At 41.6% G+C, this 11253-nt stretch overlaps 1 protein-coding gene across 1 annotated transcript; it reads left to right on the top strand.

The window, feature by feature from the left end:
- Positions 1-5834: 5834 nt before the first annotated feature.
- On the top strand, positions 5835-6739 carry LOC125377030. Its single transcript, XM_048389822.1, has 2 exons — positions 5835-6187; positions 6340-6739. The coding sequence occupies exons 1-2, from the start codon at positions 6087-6089 to the stop codon at positions 6737-6739; spliced, it is 501 nt and encodes a 166-aa protein (XP_048245779.1). The 5' UTR covers positions 5835-6086.
- The last annotated feature ends 4514 nt before the right edge of the window (positions 6740-11253 follow it).

Raw genomic sequence — 11253 nt, 5'->3', positions numbered from 1 at the left:
GATGATAGCACGTGTTTTGTTCTACTTACACACAACGCATACCCACAGCCTATACAGTTATACCCAGGGCCATGGATCAACATGTAACTACTATGCGCAGCCCCCGGGGAGTATCTCATTGGCCAAACATACGAGCAGCAACCTTCAACCACAAAACACAGGAATGACTGACCAGCAAATCTGGCATCTGTTCTCTGAGAACATTGACGGGGCGAATTTGGTTTTACGCTGTTTTCAGCAATGTTCCAAAAATAGGAACGGGTGACTCCAGAAAGGGGCTTCACACATTTGTACCAATGTGGATAAGGTAAGAGTGAGTGACTTTGGTTTGACGCCGCTTTTATCAATATTCCAGCAATATCATGGCATGTGACACCAGTAATTGGCTTCACACATTCTAGCCATGTCGGGAATCAAACCTGGGTCTTCGGCGTGACAAGCGAACGCTTTAACCACTAGGCTACCCGACTGACTCAGGGTTACTGAACACAGAGAAAGTGGTATGATCACTTATAAAGAGGGTGGTGGGACAGCCTAACAGCGTTCGCTCGTCTCGCCGAAAACCCTGGTTCGATTCCCCACATGTATACCATATGTGAAGCCCATTTCTGTGTCCCCTGCCATATTCCCGCGTAAAACCATACTCACGCACTCGATTCGGTTTACTTTTCGTAAGTGTAGGCCATCGTCCCATAGTTACAGTTGCATTACTATGGACGTGATGTACACAGATTTTATTGTGCTGACAGTAATGTACTACGAAGTGACATCGCTTGATAGATATAGATAGCTAGACGTTTAATTACTTTACAATCAGTTCTAGACATAATGATATTAAATTAATGTTTGGTCGGATATTCACAATATTTCTGTGGTAAGTGATCCACCCGTAACTGGGTGGAAAACTAACAAAAAATGATACTTGTCCTCCACATACACAGCATTACAAACACAACATAGTCTTCTGTCACGTGGGATATTAGCGTATCTCCCAGTTTCAACACACAGCTGATGCGAAAAACATCTAAACAGAGCAAGCGCCACTCTCAATTTACTGACGGTCGCACAGCTAAGATACAACTCTGTACCAAACGATACCTTGAATAGAGAATACGAGAAAGATTTACTACCCTTTTCCAGAAGACTATGCCAACCCTGTTCATAACTACATTTCAGACGCGACATAAATTCTGACAAAAACGAATGAGGATGACTTATACACTGGTTTTCCCATACAGAGCCAAAACTCAAATTGAACAATAACGATTTACATTTTGAGACCCAATTAATTTTACCATTACTTTCTGCCTGAAGCATCATATAATAACATTTCTTTGCAAAGCGACAATCGGACTGAATTACCTTATTAAATATCCTATAACTCTTTTGTATGCATAAAGATATAATTGATAACGCCCACATTCACCTCGAACCATGTTGTTGGGTGTTGACGTTTGACACCTAGAAAGCGCTTGCCTTCCGATGTACTCACGCATTCACTCATTTCAGAAGAATGAACACTGTGGACATTTTAGATGATTGACGAATATCTAATATTCTTTGCATAATTAGGTGACATTATATATAGGAAATTACACAGGCCTCTGTCTTGAGTTTTCTTAAATACTAAAATTTAGTGATTACCTTGTTTTCACTTCAAATGTCAAATGTTCTGGAGACATCGAAACACAAACTCTTCTTTGCAATCGTTGCTCTTTTAATGTCTTGTTGGTTTATGGCACAAACGTCTCAAGCAAGGCACGGATGGGAGACTCGCCAGATTTATAAAGGAGATAATAATATCATAAGTTTACAACAGTAAGTCTGGTGTTTCACGAATTCTGCACATAAGAATGAGTGAGTGAGTTGGGTTTAACGCCGCTTTTAACAGTTTTCCAGTTATATCACGGCGTGTCAGCTTAATGTGGGAGGAAAGCCCGAAGTGAAGCAGGTCTCAGACGTTTACCACTTCGGTGAAACCCACGAGCACGGGTATGGTGCTGACAAACCTAGAAACATAATCGGGGCGAACCGAGATTCGAACCCACAGTCATAGGTTTCTGGTGTGTCCAAGGGACGCAACTCTGCACAGAGAATCGCGGCGCCTTTGACGACTAGGCCACCCGTGCCCCTCTGCACATAAGACAGACAAGAGTACGATACTTATTTTCATTAACCAAAGAGGCATCCTCGACCATCAAGTGTATTCTGTGTCTATCCCATTACATACCCTGGACCCTGTGCTATGGTGGTCAAAGGGTCGGGGTTATTTACAAAAAAAGAATCGAGATAAAATACCTTTGATGATCGGAGATGTCAGAGATGATTTACGGCCCAATTCTTAAGTTCAGAAAACCTAATCATAATCTACCAATTACAGTGAGTGAGTGAATGAGTGAGTTGGGTTTAACGCCGATTTTAACAGCATTCCAGTTATATCACCGGGTGCTTAATGTGGGAGGAAAGCCCGAAGTGAAGCAGGTTTCAGACGTTTACCACTTCGGTGAAATCCACGAGCACGGGTATGGTGTTGACAAACCTAGAAACATAATCGGGGCGAACCGGGATTCGAACCCACAATCATAGGTTTCTGGCGTGCACAAGAGACGCAACTCTGCACAGCGAATCGCGGCGCCTTAGACGACTGGGCCACCTGTGCCCCCTACCAATTACAGAGAGATGACCACACGAGCATAGAACATGTCAGCTGTGACACTATACAGCAACGTTGACGAGTCCCATTATATATGCTAATTCTGTTTATGAGGTGTAATTACATCCGTGACAAATGCATCAAGTGGACTAACATCAGTGACCAAATTGTGCAATGCAATTCCCCATTTTGACTTGTACCATATGGTTAACAATTGACATGCCGTTGCGTGTGTTTGTGACGGCTTTTACCGGTGGGGCAGGATACACTCACCTTTACGCAAACTCCTGGAATTGGTTAACTATAAGGTTGGTATGGAAATATCATAATTTAGTGTTTCGAAAATATACTATTTACAATTGTGTGACGTTAAACAACTAAGCAAACAAACGAAGCTTGTTGAATATACATTTCGTGTTTCACATATGTTAATTCAACTGACACTCCCACGGGAGGATGTTGACATTGAGGATATAGAACGTTTCTACTTCGGAATAGTTCAATATTTGCAGGGAGCACCTGTCCAAAGTATGCACAAACGAAACCTGCAGGCAACTGGTGTCTTCTTGGATTGAGAAGTTCAATGGACTAATTTTGTTCGTGTTTAACGCCGGTCCAGCAATAATCCAACTATATGATGGCGGTCTGTAAATAATCGAGTCTGGACAATCCATTGATTGACATCACGAGCATTGATGTATGCAATCGGGATTGAATAGCAAGTTATTATACGGGAACAATACGGTGCTGAGAAGAAAGGCAGGAACAAAATCAAAATTCCTGTTAATATTCACCAAAGGAATGGAAAGTAAACAGTGCGCATGCTAGGTATGATTTGTTTCTAGATTGACGTCAACCCGTGGAGTGAGTGAGTATGGTTTTACGCCGCTTTTAGCAATATTCCAGCAATATCACGGCGGGGGACACCAGAAATGGGCTTCACACATTGTACCCATGTCGGGAATCGAACCCAGGTCTTCGGCGTCAACCCGTGGAGATTTGGGTTATAATCGGTCTTCGGAATTGGTTCCGGGTGGTAAAGCTAGCTATCTTGGTTGATGCATGTCATCGTATCCTAATTGCGTGGATCGATTCTGATGATGCCAATGCTGTACCCGAGTGATGCCTTTCTCCTTCCATCACCACACCCACACTATGGGGTTCATTGTAGTAGCGGGGTCTACCATTGGATTGGGGGTGGGAGTTGGGGTTGGAGAGACCCCTTATTCAATCACATATTACACAATCCAAGGTAGGCAGATGGATACGACCCATGAAGATCCGGGGTAGAACAGATCTTCAGCAACCCATGCTTGTCGTAAGAGGCGACTAACGGGATCGGGTTGTCAGGCTCGCTGATTTGGTTGATGCATGTCATTGTATCCCAATTGCGTGGATCGATGCTCATGATGTCAAGCACTGGATTGCCAGGCTCAGGCTCAATTACACTCTTCAAAAAAAGAAACGCACAGGTAGTATATAGTTCATTGAACCTGACAACACACAAAATCCGGTATATACATTTGATATATGTTATCGGAAAATGTTGGTGTCCTGATATTCGACAAACGGTGCGTCAAAACGCAGCCATTGTAGATTTGCAATGTCTTAAACGGCATTGTTTTTACACTTGTTCAAAAATGTCATGGAGGAAAACAGTAAAGCAAAATGCACTTATGACATTCGTAACTCGTGGCTGTGGCTATAAAGGGCAAGCATAAGCCATTCAATTGTCAACATTTGTCAAGTTCGAAAATGCCGAGACTCGGATCATCGCCATAGGACGTATCCAAAGAGGGGAATCGCAGTCTTCTGTTGCACGCCACTTCAACGTCCACCACAGCACCATTTTCCGCCTTTGTGACCAATACACACAGTTCAATTCCATTGCAGACCGTCCGAGAACCGGCCAACCAAGAGTTACCACCCCTGCACAGAATCGCTACATTCGACTGTTCCACAAGACAAGGTGTATATCGTCGTCGAAATGAGCGTTTGCCCCACATTGTGTACGTGAATTCGACAATTTCGGTGGCGGTAGTGTCATGGTGTGGCGTGCCATATCCTACACCACGATATCTGACTTGGTTGTGGTTCAGGGAGATTTAACAGCAAATCGCTATATGAATCAATTTCTTCAACCTCACCTTCATCCAATCATTGACCGCCAGAGGGAACTGTTTCAACAGGACAACGCTCCACCGCACACAACTCGTGTCACGGTACACTATCTTAATAATGCCAACATCAACGACTTGCCCTGGCCGTCGAGATCTTCAGTTCTCAACCCAATCCCACAACTGGCCAACATGTTACAAGCAGAATGGCGCAGATTTCCGCAGGACAGAAATCGTACTTATCCAGTCAGTACCGAGCAGATGCAGAGCCGTATTTTCTGCCCGGGGCGGTAACAGGAGATGCTGAGTTCAGCGTCACCTTGTGGCCTTATGTGACATGACAATGAACAGTTTTCAATGCATCTGTACAACGACAACATGTGACTATCGAGCTCCAAAAATTCATATTTGTATCTATGATATTAAATTAAATATATCGACTTCTTTAGGTACAATAAATTTACTAAAAATGTACCTGTGCGTTTCTTTTTTTGGAGAGTGTATTTACAGACCGCCGTCATATAGCTGGACTATTTGCTGAGTGCGGCGATAAACAACGAACATACGTACAGATAGGATTTGAAATGGAACTAAATTACTTTGAGAACGTTTCTCAACAGTATCCTGACTCACAATTGCTTGTTCAATGTAGCGGGGCCGACCATTTGAATTTCTCGTGGAATGGCGTTGGGGGGGGTTATATCCCAATAGTTAGACGTCCCATTAGTTAGACGTCCCAATTGTTAGACATGTTTATTCGGGCAAAGAGGGAATATACCTACAGGTGTAATGGATCGGTCCTAATTAGATTAAAGTACTGGGTAGGGATAGGGGACTCACAGTTTAGGGAGTAATATATGTTATAATTTCGTTTAATTAACCTAAATTACCTTACTCTCAGCACAGGTTCAATAGGCATGAGATTTCCTATGTAAACTATGGAGTAGCTTAATTGTCTTACTGTATGATTAGTTGAAGGAGTCGAGTTTAGATTATCTACTCATCAAACAAATAAAAATGATCTTGGGGTACGTATCATTATCAGTATCGATATGGTTGGTTAAAGGTAAGTAGAGTACCTCACCTCTCGGCTCGGAAGTGAGCAGTTGATATTAGATGGATATATTTACAACAGAAACCGCGAGAGGCAAACCTGCACACATTGGAGATGTGTCGTCAAGACGTGCAATGGGAAATGTACGACTGTCGGTGACTTTCTTTGCAATCAGTCGGAACATAACCATCCGCCTGAAGATGAAACCAGAGTGAACTTTGTCTGCAATCTTCGTAAAAGAGCGCGAGAAGAAACCACACAGATGCAGGCATTGTACGAGGAGCAAGTCACTCAAGTACATGTAGATGAAGCCAACATGCCAGCGATGCCGTCATTTCAGAGCGTGAAAGGTGCACTTTACAGGTAAATATCATCCCGTATTTTTGACTTGGTTAGAATTTACTCTTTTTTTAGGTCCCACATAACTTGTTTCGCTCTTAAACATTTCAAGTTAATGAAATCATTATCAATATTTCATGTAACATATGTGTAACTGTTCCTTTGCTCTTGTTCAGGCGTTACATTCGAGCGTTACCCAGGTCGCGGTCAGCAGTAGACATTGAAGACAAATGGTCAGAGACAACAGATGGACGTCCCTTTCTACTGTTCAGCGACGGCGACGATGACAAGATCCTGGCGTTCTCCACTGCAGAACAGATACAAGCACGCCAGGAAGCTGACACCCTTTACATGGATGGTACCTTCACAGCATGTCAAGGTTTATGGGATCAAGTATACATCATTCATGCCAGAGTTGGTCCCAACACCTTCCCTCTTGTGTTCGCCCTTTTGCCAGATCGCCAAGCAACAACCTATGGCCGGCTTTTTCGACAACTGAAGACAGAAGTTCCAGAGCGATTCAACAGACCTCTGTCACATAGCACACTTGCTTCGTCTGGGATAAATAAACTGTAAAAGTTATTAAATGTAAAGTGTACATTACCAAAAACTGTCACAAAGTGTTGTTACAAACTGTATAAAATTTATCAAATGTAAAGTGTCATTAAATGTTAAGTATAATATTAAAGTATCTATTTAAAGCTGCTTTCCTTTGTTTGTCAGATCTTATCTGGATTATTCCATTTTAAAGTCTGAGGTAACAAGCATAAGGATTAGTGTGCACTCAACCGTTTAAAGTGTTGTTATAAGCTGTCTAACTATTGGGACGTCTAACTAATGGGAGGACACCGTTGGGGGTGGGGAGACCCCTTATTCAATCAAAACAAATATCACATATTACACAATCCAAGGTAATTAGATAGGATTCGAAATGAAACTGAATTACTTTGAAAACGTTATAATTTTCCCAACAGTATCCCGTCTCAAAATTGCTTGATACCATGTTTGTGGTACATAACAAATAACAAATACTATATCCTTATCTTTTCTGTAATGCAATACTTATCCTAATCGGAAATCGCTTGAGGTGATTAATAATATATCGTTAATTCACGCTTGATAAAACATTAGTCTTTGATGATGACAATGACAGGTGATGTCCCTGATTTATTTTCTATGGCCATTGTTAGAGACGCTAATACGGCCAGCACACCCGAGGACATCTGCAATATGTGGACTGATTACTATGGGGATCTGCTGTCTCCTCTCGGTAGGGCTGAGTTTGAAGCGGACTTTTATGAGGAAACAAAATCAAAGGTTTGTGATATAGCAAACAGTAACATATCTGAGAACGATCCAATCCTGACGACAAGTATTGCATCTAATGAAGTGAAATCAACCATTAAGAGGCTGAAGTCTCCCGGACCAGACTGTATTACTGTAGAACACCTCTTTAATGCTGACAATCTTCTGTTTAAACATCTGGCACACCTCTACAATATGATGATCAGTACTTGTTACACGCCTGTCATGATGAGAACTGGAACTATTATTCCCATCTACAAAGGAAAAAATAAAGATAAATGCAACCCAGCTAATTATCGCGATAACACTCTAACATCCGTGATTGGGAAGGTATTTGAGAGGCTGTTGCTAGACAGACTGTAGTCCTACATCAAATCTATTAATCCTGATTTCCCACATCGTCTCCAGTGCGGCTTCCGGAAAGAGCATGGCGCCAGTGTTGCTACATATGTGTTAAAAGAGGCTATTTCCTATTATCAAGATAGACACTCAAATATATATGTTGCCTTTCTGGATAACGAAAAGGCCTTCGACAGGATATGGCATGAGGGGCTGCTACTAAAACTATACAATCTTGGTGTGAAAGGCCATGCATGGCACATTATCCGTCAGTCTTACCAAGAAGCAAGTGCTTGTGTTAAATACAATGGGAGGACAAGTGATTTGTTCTATGTTCAACAAAGAGTAGGACAAGGTCGCGTGCTCTCAGCATGGATGTTTCTAGTCTATATTAATGACCTGATATCTTAGCTTGATAATCTACAATGTGGACTAATTCAAACGAACGTATATCTTACAAAAATGAAAAAAGGTGTTTTAGACGCCTTTATCGCAAATCCAAAAAAGTCCCTTACAGAAATTAAAAAATCATCTGAACTTGATATACATTCCTTTTACAAAGCTGTAATAAAGCAAAGGTCACAAACTACAGATATAACAAAACTCAACTTTGAGGGAGAGAGTGTCACAACACCCTCGGACATTTGTAGATTAAGGGGAAAATATTACTATGATCTAGCTCAGCCACATTGCTCAGACACTTTTGATGAAAATTTTCAAAAAGAAATATCTTCTTCCCTAGAGCGTATTCACGAAGACATAGGGGCACATGATGAGGAACTAGAAAGACAATTTTCTACTGTAGAAATAAATGATACTATAAAAACGCTGAGTAGAAACAAGTCCCCTGGGCCTGATAAAGTTACAAACGAGCATATAATTCACATGGGGTGAATCCTTGATAAGATATCTGTGTGCCCTGTTTAATGCTATGTTAAGACTACAATACATTTCTTTTAATTATAGACTAGGAATGGTCATTCCTATATACAAGGGTAAGAATGACAAATCGGATCCCCGAAACTATAGAGGTATAACTTTAACTTCATGCATTGGAAAGCTGTTTGAAAAACTTATTGTTAAGCGCATTGAACTAAAAATGATAAAGACAAATCCTGATTTCCCTGACATGCTCCAGTTCCGCTTTAGAAAAGAACATGGAGCAATAATGTCCGTTTTTACCCTTATTGAAAGTATTCAATTTTACGTACAGCGATATTCTACAGTATATGCTGCTTTCTTAGACAATGAAAAGGCTCTCGACAGAATATGGCAGGACGGCTTTTAAAAAAATAAATTACACCAATGGGTATCGGAGGAAATACATGCAGGTTATTACACCATAGCTTTACAAATAGCCATGCTTTTGTTACTTATCAGGGTGAACAGTCAGATATATATCATGTAAGACAAGGTGTCGGACAAGGAAGAGTTCTCTCTGCTTGGATCTTTTTAGTCTTTATTAATGACCTTATAACAGCCCTTAGACAAGCAAATAGTGGTATTTGTGTATTTGGTCTAGATATTCCAACTGTTTTGCTTGCACTTTATCGACAAGTGTAAACTTCAGCTGCTTGGCCGCTTATGTAATTTAACCTGTAACAATTTTGCTAAACATCTTTTTGGTGCATACATTGCAAATCCAACTAATCCTAAATCTGTATGTGGAGATTTATTATCACTTCTTAACAAGTATAGCCTACGAAACCTTTGTACATATGTAAGCTGTGGTGTATTTCCTACAAAGAGAAACTGGAAGCAACTGGTTAATAAAACCATTTATGAATATGATGAAAATATGTGGCGCAGAAAAGTTTCTGTCAATACAGGTCTTTCACGCTTCATTCATTCATTCATTGCTTGATACCATGTTTGTGGTAAATAGCAAATAACAAATAAACTGAGTCAAATTAAAAACTTCACATTTTTAAAAGTAATCCCATATATGATATACAACGGACAAATGTATCAGAGAAGGTATATTTTAATCATTAATGTCCATAAAGGATTTTAATTAACGGTGGTAACCATAATTTGTTCCAAGCACCTACGATATTCGGTAATAACATCAACAGTTTAAATCGTAAGTCCCAAGCACGAGAATCTGATGGCACACAAGTTCAGTAGCGTGTATGGTCAACATGTGCGTTGACAACTGCCACACAACGCCTCCGCATGGACCTTGTGATGCTTGTGAACACATGATTGGGAAGACGACGCCATTGTTGCTGCAAAATGGTGCCAAGATCTTGCAAATTCTGTGGTTGGTTCTGGAGAGTGCGCAGACTTCTGCCAAGAGCATCCCAGACGTGTTCGATGGGATTGAGGTCGGGAGACCTTGACAACCTGTCCATGACGTTGACTCCCGCATTCTGAAGGAAATTCCTTGTCAAAATTGCTGTGTGGGGTCTGGCATCGTCGTGTTGAAAGATCAAACCGGGTCCATGTGCTGCCATTTAAGGCAGAAGTTCTGGTGCCAGTACCTGGTCGCGGTAAGCAGCAGCGGTGAGGTTGCCACGGATGACAAGAAGCCTGGAACGTCCATTGCCACAGAAAGCACCCCACACCATGACACTTCCGCCTCGAAATCTGTCAACTTCCTGTAGACAACACAGGGCGTAACGTTCATGACGGCGCCTCCACGCCCTCGCCCTACCATCAGCAAATCGAAGATTAAATTGGGATTCATCACTGAAGACGACTTGATTCCATCGTAAGTGTCGCTGTGCCCACAATTGACGTTGACGTCTGTGTAATTGAGTCAGAATCGGCCCGCAGTATGGCCGTCGTGCTTGAAGGTAAGCAGTTCTCAGACGGTTTCGAACAGTTTGCGCACTCAGTCTACCCCTAAACAGTTCATTTCTGGTTGATGTAGCCGTCAAAAATCGGTTACGAAGGTGACGTAAGACAATCTGAAGATCCTCTGCATGTGACGTCACACGTGGTCGACCTTGCCGAGGGCGATCAGGGTGGTACCCGTTTGCTGTAGACGCGTCTGTAAATCATAAACAGTCCGTCGACTACAGCCCATCGTCCTTGCGACTTCAGCTGCGGACGTTCCCGTCTGCAACATGCCGATGGCACGTTCACGTTGCACATTTGAAAGGCGTGGCATGACAAATGGCCTAAAAGACTTTTGTTTTCTTGTGTTTTTCTTTTTTTGTTAATGACTGCTAACAAGTATGGCTGAAAACACGTGCGATATTATGGCCATGTGACCAGTTGCACGTGAAAAAACACTTTTGCCACTATAGTGCTGTGCACATGATTTTGATCGATTCACCTGCACAAAAACGGGTGTTATCTGAAGACAATACGTGGCTATTACTGTTTAAATACACAATAAGGGCCCATAATGATAACTGGTCAAAATGTTAAAATTTTAGGATTGTGAAGTTTTTAATTTGGTTCAGTATACTATATCCCTATCTTTTCTGTAATGCAAT

Source organism: Haliotis rufescens, unplaced genomic scaffold (genome assembly GCF_023055435.1).
Source record: "Haliotis rufescens isolate VD_foot unplaced genomic scaffold, xgHalRufe1.0.p SCAF_8, whole genome shotgun sequence".
In the NCBI taxonomy this organism is placed as follows: Eukaryota; Metazoa; Mollusca; class Gastropoda; order Lepetellida; family Haliotidae; genus Haliotis; species Haliotis rufescens.
Note: the sequence above shows the minus strand (reverse complement) of the source record. Positions and strands in the feature narration are given on the sequence as shown.

What these genes read in the sequence shown, in the direction of transcription:
- LOC125377030 (XM_048389822.1), top strand. Translation starts at nt 6,087, where the DNA reads ATGCAGGCATTGTACGAGGAGCAAGTCACTCAAGTACATGTAGATGAA. An exon ending in GTGAAAGGTGCACTTTACAG is followed by an intron (nt 6,188 to 6,339) that starts GTAAATATCATC and finishes GCTCTTGTTCAG; the next exon opens with GCGTTACATTCGAGCGTTAC.